The sequence below is a fragment of the Cucurbita maxima genome, unplaced genomic scaffold (assembly GCF_002738345.1).
Source record: "Cucurbita maxima cultivar Rimu unplaced genomic scaffold, Cmax_1.0 Cma_Scf00004, whole genome shotgun sequence".
Taxonomy (NCBI): Eukaryota; Viridiplantae; Streptophyta; class Magnoliopsida; order Cucurbitales; family Cucurbitaceae; genus Cucurbita; species Cucurbita maxima.
In genome coordinates, this window is record NW_019272020.1 from 3,039,450 (window position 1) to 3,052,106 (window position 12,657).

At 37.3% G+C, this 12,657-nt stretch overlaps 3 protein-coding genes across 4 annotated transcripts; 1 reads left to right on the top strand and 2 right to left on the bottom strand.

Moving 5' to 3' along the window:
* Positions 1-735: 735 nt before the first annotated feature.
* Positions 736-2,809, bottom strand: LOC111478102 (MADS-box transcription factor 23-like). 2 transcript variants are annotated; one of them, XM_023122202.1, is made up of 8 exons: positions 2,715-2,809; positions 2,440-2,644; positions 2,206-2,284; positions 1,754-1,806; positions 1,545-1,644; positions 1,331-1,372; positions 1,162-1,245; positions 736-1,087 (listed from the first exon to the last, which is right to left on the bottom strand). In XM_023122202.1, exons 2-8 carry the CDS (start codon positions 2,619-2,621, stop codon positions 932-934), a joined length of 696 nt encoding a protein of 231 aa, XP_022977970.1. In that variant the 5' UTR covers positions 2,622-2,644; positions 2,715-2,809; the 3' UTR covers positions 736-931. The 2 variants fall into 2 exon arrangements, with proteins under 2 accessions (XP_022977970.1, XP_022977969.1); XM_023122201.1 differs by having other exon boundaries at positions 1,754-1,815.
* Positions 2,810-5,466: 2,657 nt separating this feature from the next.
* Positions 5,467-9,524, top strand: LOC111478723 (rhamnogalacturonate lyase-like). Its single transcript, XM_023123148.1, has 12 exons — positions 5,467-6,063; positions 6,144-6,225; positions 6,333-6,454; positions 6,926-6,976; positions 7,079-7,195; positions 7,263-7,382; positions 7,465-7,600; positions 7,684-7,854; positions 7,972-8,127; positions 8,212-8,318; positions 8,419-8,509; positions 8,613-9,524. Exons 1-12 carry the CDS (start codon positions 5,822-5,824, stop codon positions 9,405-9,407), a joined length of 2,190 nt encoding a protein of 729 aa, XP_022978916.1. The 5' UTR covers positions 5,467-5,821; the 3' UTR covers positions 9,408-9,524.
* Positions 9,525-9,572: 48 nt separating this feature from the next.
* LOC111478724 (probable mannitol dehydrogenase) lies at positions 9,573-11,491 on the bottom strand. Its single transcript, XM_023123149.1, has 5 exons — positions 11,269-11,491; positions 10,799-10,912; positions 10,186-10,699; positions 9,947-10,100; positions 9,573-9,871 (listed from the first exon to the last, which is right to left on the bottom strand). Exons 1-5 carry the CDS (start codon positions 11,364-11,366, stop codon positions 9,666-9,668), a joined length of 1,086 nt encoding a protein of 361 aa, XP_022978917.1. The 5' UTR covers positions 11,367-11,491; the 3' UTR covers positions 9,573-9,665.
* Between the last annotated feature and the right edge of the window lie 1,166 nt (positions 11,492-12,657).

A 12,657-nucleotide genomic window follows, 5' to 3' on the forward strand; every position in this document is an offset into this window, starting at 1 on the left:
ATAAAATGACATCCAATAATGAAGTTAGGCCCATAAAGTAGGTGAAACAAACAGAATAAAAATGTCATGGGAGGCTGAGGCATACATACAGTCAAGTGGATCTCACATTTCTCTTTCATCAATATCCTTCTTGATGCAGCTGCTAAACAAACCCTTCACTCAAATCTCATCCTTCTTCTTTTGTTTTCCTTTTCCTTTCATCGCCGATATGGACAGGGATCTTGCCCGCCGTCTGCTCCCGTACCTTTCCGGCTGCGCTGTCGCTTCTCCGGCATGCTTTCCGGTCCACGAAGGCGTCGAGTACTCGCGCATCCACAGCGGCAAAAGAAGCGGCTGGAGGTGGCGATATCTTCTGAGGAAGTGGGTGAAGGAGAGCATGAGCACATACGGGTCCAAATCTCTGTCTTTCCAATACGACGCCGTTAGCTATTCACAGAATTTCGACGAGGGAAGCCATTATTACGAGAGCAATCGAGAAAATGAGATTCGGATTTCGAGATGAACTGTTGATGGATCGTAGGCTTTTGTGTGTTGAATTCCAATTTTTTGTTCAACAAAATGTTCCCTCCTTAATTTTGAATGTTTTGAGATTTATGAATGAGTGGGGATCAGAGTTTCTTTACCCGTTTCATAATGCATATGCGAAGAACAATAAAAGAACAATAACTTTAAAATTTTAAAATTTACAAGTCAAAAGTTTGAGAAATTAAATTGGAAGAGATGACATCCAAATTACAGACCAGTAATTACCTTAAACTTTATCCATAAACCAACCAACCAAACACAACCATTTCCCTCTCCCATTCTTTCATTCTACGTCTTTATTTCTCAAACCTTAAGAACACCCATCTTTTTACGTATAATTCCTGTACCCTTCTTATAATTGGGTCTCTGTGCGGCGCGTTGATGGGCTAGTTGACTAAAATTAAGCTCATTGCTCCCGCGGGCTGAGCTGAAGGTGGATTGGCACACGCAGGCCGGCATCGCCTCCAATTGGGCCAGCGGCGGCGGCGCTGATAATACCATACGGGATCAACGGGTTTCCGGTGGCCACGCTCATCTCTAATCTTGAATCATGCCCGTAAACCTGCAGAGATTAGGAACTAATTATCACAATGATTTATGGAATCAATTGGTTGAGGCTTTGTTTGAGAGAGATACCTTTCTGTGCAATTCCATGTTTTCTTGACAAAAGAGGTTTACTTTATTGGCCAGCTCTACATTTTGTTGGTGCATCAGAATTCCCTGCAAATGTTGACGGAGAAGAATTACCCAAGTTTTGTTACTCGTTTAAGGCTCTCATGAAAACCAACAATCTTTTTCCTTTTACCTTTCTGTTCAATTCTTTTATTTCATCGTGTAATATCTGTTCCTGCTTGCAACACAGAAATTCCTATTAATATTAAACCCAGGTCAATTTCACATGATTTAAGAATGCAAAAATGGGTTGATATAAAAACTGGGCACATATCACTTTGTTCATCGTTTCAAGCATTTCATACTTAGGTTAATGAAGTAATTGCACAAGTAAATAAATATCTGACCTTTTTAATTCGGATGCTTTGTAAGCTGAACTCTAATTGGCTCTCGAGACTGTTTAGGTCTTTAATTGACAAACCATAGAGTTGCTCCCCCATTAATTTCCTGTATACAAAAAATATTAATTACATTTAGCATTTTTAGGCATTTGTTACAACATAATTAATCATTCAATACAACAACCAAATTTTCTAATAAGAAGGTAATTAGTTACCTATTATTCTCCTGCAAGTTAAGTAGTTGTTGCCTTAGACCTGATACTTCCTTCTGCCATAACTTTCAGTGTAACAAGATGTTTAGTTGTATGTCTTAATATATCAATAATTTTTAAAATTTCTAATATGATAGAACAAGCAACTTATTCAAAAACTTTCTAAACTTTATAACCTTTTACGTACACCGGACTAAACTTATAATTTAACCAAGCAATTATATTAGAACCGAAATTATTCAAGTAGGCCAGTGGGAGAGAAGTAATTAGGATTTTGTATATATTAGTTGTTAGTTGTGTAAACAAATTTCAAATCTATGGTACGTAATTTTTCAAGAAGGAATCGAGTAAATCTTAAGCAGAATATCACCTATCACGAATATGAAACTATGCATATAATGGAGAAAGAGAGCAAGAAAAAGTTGGATTGATGGTGGATGTATTCATATGTATACCTTGACATCAGAAATTGGATTCAACAGCAGTTCATCTTCCTCCTTTCGTCTGTTATATTTCTCAATTACCGACTCTATGCTGACCAAAACAAATCTCAAACTAAAATTTAAATTTCTTTCCACTGGATTTCTTAATAAGTAGAACGGAAATACAGATACGAAGACGAGCAGAGCTGAAAGATTAAGATGTCGAGATTATTTTGAAGGGAAATGAAGATAGAAAAGAGGGCGAACCTAGTGCTTGCAAATTCATACTGTTTGCCAGAGCTGGAGAAGATAATGAGAGCAACTTCGGCATCGCAGAGAATAGAGAGCTCTTTAGCCTTTTTAATAAGTCCCTTCCTCCTCTTGGAGAAGGTCACTTGTCTGCTCGCTGAATTATCGATCCTTCTTATCACAATCTTCCCTCGACCCATCTTAGGGTTTCTTCGCCAATTCCCTGACATCTCAACTCATTCATTTATACCCTCAAATAATCAAAACCACGATCGAGGAAATAAGCTTTATACCTTTTAATTTCCAACCACAAATCTGCTACACCTTCCTCCGCCGCCCAACTGGGTTATCTTCTTCTTCTTCTTCTTCTTCTTCTTCTTCTTCTTTCCCCCATCAGGAGATTTTATGATGGAAAAGAAAAATGTGCAGTCTGAATCAGTTGGGATGGGGAATATATAAATTATATTAAACTATGCTACAATTTGTTTCTACCTCAATAAATGAAAAATACTTAATATAATATTATTAATATGTTGGTATCTTATTAACTAATGTGTTTTTACTTATTCAAAATACACTTTTGTTTTTTTTATTTTTATAATTATGGTATTTTTTGATGATTATGAATAAATTGTTTTTTTGTAATACAGCTTAAGGTCGTAAGTAGAGTGGGATGTTGTTGGAATATGATCCCTTTTGCACAAATATTTGGCTTATGTTTTGAATTTGTTCGAAAGATTAGTGGGCAACAGCTGTTTAAGTACCTAATTAGTTCCAGTAATATGCGTATATGTGCATTTATAACATGAGATTACAACGTTGAGTTAAAGAAAAAAAGGTGATTAAATCCAGAAGTTCATATAATATTTCCAGTTGGGGGGGGGGGGGGGGGGGGGGGGGGGTCAGAAATTGGTCGGTATAGCAAATGGTATTGGAGGCAGCTGTGGAGTGTCAGGCGCAACAGGTCTGAGTTGTTTTTGGAACTTGAAAGGTTACCCCCCAAAAAATGGTGTGGTTTTTGAAACTTTAAAGTTTCCAAAAAGGGAAAGTTTAATGAAAAGAGAACGGGAGAATTTGATAACACAATTCGGAACTTGGAATATTACCAAAAACTGGAGCCTTTTTGGAACTTGGAAGTTACTATTTCGGGAAAGTAAAGTAAAGCAAAGCAATTAATAAAGATTTCATTTTGATGTAATTAAGTTTAAAATTTGAAAAAATTTAGAAAATTAGAGGATGTTTGTTTAAAAAATGGCGTAGTTATTAATAAGAGGATGGGAGGAATGTAGAATGATGGAGGGTTGTGGTGAGTGTGATCGAACTCGGATTCCTATTGGGTGAGAGCACGTGAAGATGATTTGGTTTGGCCAATAAGATTGGGTGTGTGGCTGAAAGTTCCAATGAGGGCCTGTGGATTAAGGAGACCCAAATTCAAATTCCCCATTAAATTACTCCCAATTGGCTGCTTCTATCGGAGAGCCCAGACAGGTGTCAATCATCAACAAATCATGTAACACCCTAACCCAAGAATATCAACTTCTGGATTTTTGTACATATTTTTTTTTTATTTTCCTTTTTCCTTTTCCAGATGTGCACGTGACGCTACTTTTTAATCATAACTCTCATACGGACAGATCCATAGTTGTGTACAGTGGGGCGAGCCTTGTATATTAAATGAATGTCTATTTGATCCAGTAGCTGTGAAAATTCATTTTCTTACAATTAAATATGTGAATTCTCTCTGCTTGTGTTTACCAACTACGAAGAAGAACTCAAAGCCTCGAAGCATTCTCTCTGCTTGTGGCCCATACCATCGGTTCTTGTCCTTCTCTTCTCTTTCAATGCTACCATACATACTAAAACAAACCAAACCAAACCTTAACATACCCTTGATATTCATATTTTAAACGCTTGAAGAACTAAAAGTAGCAACTCTACAATTTCAGACATTGAGTATTTAATATCACAATTGAGACGGTTGAGTATTTATATTAATACTGTAGTGTTTACCAACTACGAAGAAGAACTCAAAGGCTCGAAGGTATTTGGTGTTGACTACGTCAGTGAATCATTAAGGACGAGGCGTGCAACTGTGCATTTGCGAGCCTGCGAGGAGGATAGCAATCGTGCATGTGTGTCTTGTCTGAGCTTACAAGGAGGAGCATTGTGGCAGCCGAAAGAAGGAAGAACGAATCATTGTACTACTTGGTGCGCTGGGTAGTAGGCCGCTGGCCGAGAAAGAACCAAAGAGGAACACACGGGTTGGGCCTAGCTCTTCTTTTTTCTCTTTTCTTTTTTAGTGTATTTGGTTTGGGTCGGGTTGACCTGGTTCTTCGCACGTTAAACTCACCCACCCTTTGTTCTAACCGTTTGAATTCAAAAAAAAAATCCGTTATTCAATATTTAAATTATGATTTGTCGTGTTTCGTTATGAAATTATCGACAGCATGTAATATGGGCTTAATACTTTAATGGGCCTTATAGGTTCTGTGTTTCAAAATAAAAAGGGCTTGGGTGCTGAGGCCCAATTTGGTTACCAGAAAGAAGGTTGGGCTATATATATATATAAAAACAAATAATCCAGATTTAAAAATAAATAAAAAGAATCGATAATTTTAGGCGCATTTAGCTGCCTGATGTGTAAAGCAGCCAAGTCAATAAAATTTAGTTGGTGGAGAATATAATGTATAGATTAGAAAAAGGGTTGGAATATCTTTTTAACACAGAATTAGAGTTCGGGATTACGTTCCACGGTGTTCAAAAGTCAAGAGAGATTAAAAATAACATTGACTCGTACGATTATTATACTACGAATCTTGACCTCCACAATAGTATGATATTATCTATGAATTATCCTAATTAATTAATTAATTCATATTATTCGTTTAGGGGTATGTGTGTGAACTAACGTAAAACATTTGAAAATGGTTGTAGTTTTACGGTAATTAATTAATCTCCATAGTGGGTGTTAACCTAATTGTTTATGTAAAGTTGTTAAAGTCTACCAAATGAATGAATATAGTTCCAGGATAATGTCAAAATTAGTTATGCGTTAAATAAAATTAATTAAGGTAACATTGAATAGTAATCTATAAATAAAGTTATTTTAGTATTTGCCATCACATTCCTTCCATACACATACCCTTGCATAATAAAATATTATATGAGTAATATATTTTTTATATATATGGTTGAAAGATGGAAAGTTGGTTGGTTGGAGGATTTTTTATACATTAAATAAGTTTCCAAATATGAAGATTTTTTATACTATATCTTACAACATTCCATATTCCACATTTCGTCTCCTTAAAGTTAAAAAACAAGGTTTCTCCTCTGCTGGTTTTGCAAATATTCTGTTTTTGCCGTCTGGGGTAACCTCATTATTTATTTACTTTAATCCATGCAACCAAATCCATTACAGCTTCTTCTTATTTATTTAAGCTTTAATTTGTATAAATGTTTTGATGAAGTTCATCGACATCGTCGTTGTTCGAAACTGCTACAGCAAAAGGAACAAATGGAGAAGAAAGGCAAGGCAAGAAGGCAGCGCCCATACTGGACCTGGAAACTTGGGTTCTCAGCAATGCCGCTCCTTTTCTTATTCTTCAGTTTAACCCTCGCCCACAAGAATTCCTCCCAACGGTTACGTTCTTCTTCTTCTTTGATTTTTCGTTGTTGTTTTGATTTTGATTTTGATTTTGATTAGTTCTAATCAATTGCAGAAGAATGGTAAGAAAGTTGGTGAAGAACAATGAATCTATGTTGTCGCGCGATGTAACGGTAGAATGGGAGAATCGTGGACAGGTGATTATCTGCTAACCAAATTCTTCTTTCTACGCCTATATTTTTTATACCATACTTGACGCTAAATAAATTTCAAAATAAGGGAAGTAATTATTTTTTGGTTTCAGGTAGTAATGGACAATGGGTTAGTTCGAATCACTTTATCCAGCCCAGAAGGCAACGTCGTTGCCCTAAAATACAATGCCATTGATAACCTACTTGAAATCCGCAACCCACAATATAACAGAGGGTAATTCTCTCAATTTTCTTTTATATATATATATATATATATATATATATATATATATATATATATATATATATATATATATATATATATATATATATTTTTTTTTTTTAATTTACTCCCTGTTAAATTAATTAGACATTTATTATAATTTCAATTTTTTTTAAAAAAATTGAAACCAACTATTATATCGAGGAGAACAAAACATTTCTTATAACCATAATAAGAATTGTGGCTTGGTATGAATGGAGAGATCTCATATTGGTTGAATTGGAAAATAATGGTATGAATTGTAGCGAATAATGTTTTAAAAACCTAAAGGGAATGCTCTAAAGGAAAAGTCTGAAGACAATTGCTAGGGGTAGGGGTGGGTTTAGATGGTTACACTAACCGAGTAGTTTATTTAATATAATTATTTATATGAGAAATAATAATGGACCCTTTTAATGTTATTATGGTTGACATGTTGTGTAGATATTGGGACGTGGTTTGGAACCGCCCAAATAGAGGTAGTGCCACTGACAGGTAACTACTGAATTTATATATATTTTTTACATTATTGGTTATAGTTTAAAAAAAAACAATGAAAATATTCTACAATTTCACTTTATAATGATGCCTTTCCAGAGTAAGGGCGACGGATTTCAAAGTGATTACGGCCACCACCGACCAAATAGAGCTTTCATTCACCAAAACTTGGAATCCTAATTCCCACTCTTCCTGCCCTTTGAACATAGACAAAAGGTGCTCCTTTCTCCTTGCTTTTTTTTCAAAGTTAAATGAATGATATTAATTAAGTTACAATGTTTAGGTATATTCTCCGGCGCGGCGATTCTGGGTTCTATGCATATGCCATATTTGAACGCCTTGATGGATGGCCTCAAATTGACGTTGATCAGATTCGAATGGTCTTCAAAATTCTAGGGAAAAAGTTAGTGGTGTGCTGTTAAATTTTCTCCTTCTAATTTGAAATATAATTTATATTTATCCCTTGCTGTATAATCAACGGTCAGATTTCATTACATGGTGGTATCGGACGACAGACAGAGGATCATGCCAACGGCAAGGGACCGTGAGACCGGCCATCCTCTGGCTTATCGGGAGGCGGTTCTCTTAACCCAACCCATCAATTCTAACCTTAAAGGGGAGGTGTGAATAATTAAATTTTGTGAAGTATAATTTAGGATAATAATGTGTGATTTTAATTGAGGGAATGATTGGGTGTGGTCCAGGTGGACGATAAGTACCAGTACTCGCTAGAGAATATGGAGAATAAGGTTCATGGATGGGAGTCGATGAACCCACACGTGGGGTTCTGGATGATCACGCCCAGTGATGAGTTCCGCACGGCGGGGCCCGTCAAGCAAGATCTTACTTCCCACGTTGGCCCCACCACTCTCTCCGTAAGCCCACCCTACACACCCGTTTCCTTTTTTTTTTTTTTTCCATTCGGTCCCATGTTTATAAAAAAAAAAAAAAAAAAAAAAAAAAAAAAAAAAAAAAAAAAAAAAAAAAAAAAGATGTTCGTGAGTACGCATTACGCGGGTAAAGAAGTTTCTATGAGATTTGGAGAGGGAGAGGCATGGAAGAAGGTATTCGGACCGGTCTTCATTTATCTAAACTCGGGTCCGGTCGGTACTGGACCCGGTTTACTTTGGGAAGATGCTAAAAACCAGGTATTTTTTTTAATTTTTATGATTAGACCTTTATTTATAGGAAAAAAAAGGGGAACCTGAAAAATGGAAATAATTTAAAATCAGATGAGGATAGAGACAAGTAGGTGGCCATACAGCTTTGTTGGATCCACAGATTTTCCATCCTCAAACCAAAGAGGAACCGTAAGCGGTCGGTTATTAGTCCGAGATAGGTTGGTCTTTCTCCCCTTTACTCCCTTATTTGTGTTTTTCATGTCTCTGTCCTTTTAAGGTTTAACAATAAAATCGTGTCAACGTCATTTTTATTGGCAGACATGCTAAGAAGTGGTTGATGTGGGGCGATTCTGCGTATGTTGGCCTTGCAGCTCCCGGGGAATTGGGGTCTTGGCAAACAGAAAGCAAGGTCACTCATAAATGGTTAAATTATTGTATTTTCCATTAGATGGAAGTAATTGACCATTGTCTTCATTTTAGTAATTGACCATTGTCTTCATTTTCATTGACAGGGATATCAATTTTGGACACGGGCAGATGGGCAAGGATATTTCTCAATCAACAACATAAGGCCTGGAAACTACAATCTATACGCATGGATACCTGGTGTCATCGGTGATTACAAGTACGCCAATGACATCACTGTCACGTTGGGGAGTACTACCCGCCTCGGCTTACTGATATACGACCCTCCAAGACAAGGCCCAACTCTGTGGGAGATTGGCGTCCCAGACCGGACAGCCGCCGAGTTCTATATACCGGATCCCCATCCCACCCTCATGAATCGCTTTTACAACAATTCTGATATCCATACCCCAGATAAGTTTCGACAGTACGGTCTTTGGGAGCGCTACGCCGAATTGTTTCCCCGTCAAGATCTAGTCTACAACGTCGCCACCGATGACTACCGCCGACATTGGTTCTTCGCCCATGTCACCAGAGCCACCCGTTTCGGTACCTACCAAGCAACCACGTGGCAGATTGTGTTTCGTCTTCAAGGGCCCAAACAGAGCGGGAACTATATGCTTCGGTTGGCCTTGGCTTCCACTACCGAGGCGGTGGTCGAAATCCGGTTCAACAACCCGTTGGCCAGACGGGCTCATTTCTTGACCGGGTATTGGGCCTCGGGAAGAGATAACGCCATTGCTAGACATGGGATTCATGGGCTTTATTGGTTATTCAACTTCCAGGTTCCAAGTGGATATTTGGTGGAGGATGAAAACATTATCTATCTTACACAGAGACGACATATGGGACCCTTTCAAGGAGTGATGTACGATTACATACGGTTCGAAGGCGTACAATAAAAAAGGCAAATACTTACACAATTAGGCACTAATCTTGTAATTTGGGCTAGTTTTGATTTAGTTAACAGATTTTTTTATTACTAGGCATTCATTTAATTAATGATTATTAAAGACCCAGTTTCTCTGTGCTTTATCTTGTTGATTAAATATATTAATATAACCCAATTACGAAAACATGATTTATTAGACGAAGAACATCAACTAATGCTCTGTCAATACATCCATATTAGAAGGGTGACAATTCTCAGATAGGTCATTTTAAGTGCTAGCCTTCATTGTGTTGCCAATGTCGATGACGAATCGATATTTGACATCCTGTTTTATCATCCGCTCCATGGCGGTGTTGACGTCGGCTATCGGAATCACCTCAACATCCGCAGTTATGTTGTGTTTGGCCGCAAAATCAATCATCTCTTGCGTTTCCTTCATCCCTCCAATGCAACTACCCGACAATGTTTTCCTACCTGCATATTGTAAGAGCAAAGGGTTTAGATCTTATGGAAAGGATTTCAGGGTAAAGCTAATAATAGGTTACCTACCCCCAATAAGAGCGAAGGCTGGGACCTCGAGAGGCTTCTCTGGTGCACCAACCAGAACAAACTTTCCATGTGTTTTCACAAGAGAAAGCAGAGGAAGCAGGGGATGTGAGGCAGAGACTGTGTCTATGATACCATCCAACGTCCCCTTAGCAGCCTACGCCAACAAATATGATATCAAAACACAACCAAAGTAGCCATACAAATTCAAAACACTTTTTATGAGACCTGGAAATTCTCACCTGCATCTGCTCTTGATCACGGCTGACCAAGAATGAATCAGCCCCAAGACGTTCAATAGCCTCCTGCTTCTTGTTAGGCGAGGTGCTGATCACAGTGACCTTAGCGCCAAGGGCCTTAGCAAATTTGACAGCTACATGGCCAAGCCCTCCAAGGCCAACCACGCCGATTTGCATTCCAGGCTTGTCAAGTCCATAGTATCTCAAGGGGCTGTAAACCGTGATACCAGCGCAAAGCAGCGGAGCCCCGGCGTGCAGAGGGATGCTGTCAGGAATGCGAACAATGAAGTGCTCGTCGGCGACCATACAGTCGGAGTAGCCACCGTAGGTTATGGTCCCATCGGAGTCCTTGGCGGAGTAGGTGAGAATCATTTTTGGGCAATAGTTCTCAAGGTCGTTGGAACAGCTATCACAGGAGCGGCAGGATCCGACCATACATCCTACGCCCACTCTGTCTCCAACCTTGAAATTCTTTACTTTGCTTCCAACCTCTGTTACCTCACCCGCGATTTCATGCCTGCAAATCCAAACCAATAACCACCACACTTGAAACTTAGAACATCATTATCTATCTTAAAAGGGACTGATTCAAATCTGTAGACCGAAAAGGACGTACCCAGGAACAATAGGGTAAATGGTATTGCCCCACTCGTTTTTCAACATGTGAAGATCAGAATGGCATATCCCACAGTAAAGAACTTTAAAAGCTACATCATTTTCCCCTGTTTCTCTGCAACCACATTTCCTCGGTTCAACTTCAACCAACAAGATATATATATTCATCTTGTCCATTTAATATTCTAAAAAATAACATGTAGATTTGAATCCCTGGAATATTCTAGATAAAATAAAAACAAGAACACCAACCCACATTCGTGGAATCAAATATTAAATAAAAGAAAACATAAGAAGAAACAAAACAAACCCGACCAGGGATTAGGCATTAAAAAATGACAAGGCAGTATGAGTAGCAGTACAATAAAGGGACACACTTCATTAACCATCTTAAGAACACAAGAAATCAGGTCTTTCATTTTCTTGGCATTGATTGTGTAAAAGAAAGAAATAGGAAGAAGAAAGACGAACCTTCGGGAGAATTTAAATGGAGAAAGAACGCCGGAGGTATCTCTGGCAGCCCATCCAAAAGCCTTCTTAGGGTGCTCTTCGGCCGGTGATTTCGCCATCGTGATCTCTTCTTAGACACGGCAACAGAAACAAGATCTCGAATACGAAAATGTGGAAGATCCTTCAGCAATGGAGGAGTGCTCGGTCGCAGTTGCAGATTTGAAGGCCAACGAATGCTTTCGCTACGATACGGTGTCGCTTTATAATGAATGGCCTGTTGCGTTTTTTAAAATTAAAAAAAAAATAATAAATTTCTATTAAAAGAAAAAAAATGCACATTTGGGCTGGGCCAGTGCGGGTCGGGTCGAGCTGACATAATGGGTGACCTCAGCTGATACCGTTGGTTTGATTTAGACATTTACTTTTCCTCCACCCCACATCATTTTCTGGACCGAGCTTCGTGGTTCGTGAAAGTAGTTCGAATTTATTGGGAACTCAAATTTATCTTCATTCTTATAAATATTTGTTCAATTTAATTTGGTTTGATTTTGTATTTAAAATTTTAGTATTGGAATAATTAGGTTTGTTTTTAAGAAGCGTCTCCCAATTGTTGACGGAAATGAGTTTTGTTTTTTCTATGAGATTCTAGTAACAACTTACCTAATTCAATAGTATAATTATAAATGATATCAATACAACCGTTTGATTTATACATCTTTTTCAACTAAACGTGCAAAATTAGGGAAATAAAATGGTCACTGAGATAGAGAATTTACAGAGAAAAATATGGTGTGCAGTCCTTAAGTTGGAAACTTAGCTGTTTGACATTAATAAAGCTCCATAAATGCAATTATACGAATTACCAACTTAAAATTGGTGCAACTTACCAACCCCGCAAGCCCCATGTAAATTAATTTAAATTTCCAATATTAAAATAATTATTTTTTTATTTGCTTTGACGGTATAATTGCAACCAATAAGTACGGGAGGAAATATTTAGAATTTATTTACGATGGTAGGTGATAGTTTAATAGTTAACATATTTTCGACTAAAAAATTAAAAAAAAAATATTAATCATACAATAAAAAAAATAAACGAAAGAAATTAAGCATACGTAAAGCTTATAAACATTGAAGTTTGCATAATTTAAATCTAGACTAATATTTGTATAAATAACGCAACTAAACATTAAATTATAGAATTTTGTTTTAAAATTAAGAATGAACATCTATTTTTTAAACATTTGAAAGATAAAAAAAGAAAAGATTAAATTCTCTTTCAAAATCTAAAATAATAAAAAACCAACCAAAAAGCCAAAATTTCCATAATTTCTTATTAGTCATGACTAAGAAAAGTTGAAAAACAATGTGTACGAGTACGAGGGAACCGACAGTTTTGGTATCATCTGG

Coding starts and splice junctions, on each gene's coding strand:
- LOC111478102 (XM_023122201.1), bottom strand. CDS start 2,621: ATGGGTCGAGGGAAGATTGTGATAAGAAGGATCGATAATTCAGCGAGC. Junction 1,373..1,544: donor AAAGCATCCGAATTAAAAAG/GTCAGATATTTA, acceptor TGTTGCAAGCAG/GAACAGATATTACACGATGA. Junction 1,088..1,161: donor ACATGGAATTGCACAGAAAG/GTATCTCTCTCA, acceptor TAATCTCTGCAG/GTTTACGGGCATGATTCAAG.
- LOC111478723 (XM_023123148.1), top strand. CDS start 5,822: ATGCAACCAAATCCATTACAGCTTCTTCTTATTTATTTAAGCTTTAAT. Junction 6,064..6,143: donor CACAAGAATTCCTCCCAACG/GTTACGTTCTTC, acceptor AATCAATTGCAG/AAGAATGGTAAGAAAGTTGG. Junction 8,510..8,612: donor CTTGGCAAACAGAAAGCAAG/GTCACTCATAAA, acceptor TTTCATTGACAG/GGATATCAATTTTGGACACG.
- LOC111478724 (XM_023123149.1), bottom strand. CDS start 11,366: ATGGCGAAATCACCGGCCGAAGAGCACCCTAAGAAGGCTTTTGGATGG. Junction 10,700..10,798: donor ATTTACCCTATTGTTCCTGG/GTACGTCCTTTT, acceptor TTGGATTTGCAG/GCATGAAATCGCGGGTGAGG. Junction 9,872..9,946: donor AGCCTTCGCTCTTATTGGGG/GTAGGTAACCTA, acceptor TACAATATGCAG/GTAGGAAAACATTGTCGGGT.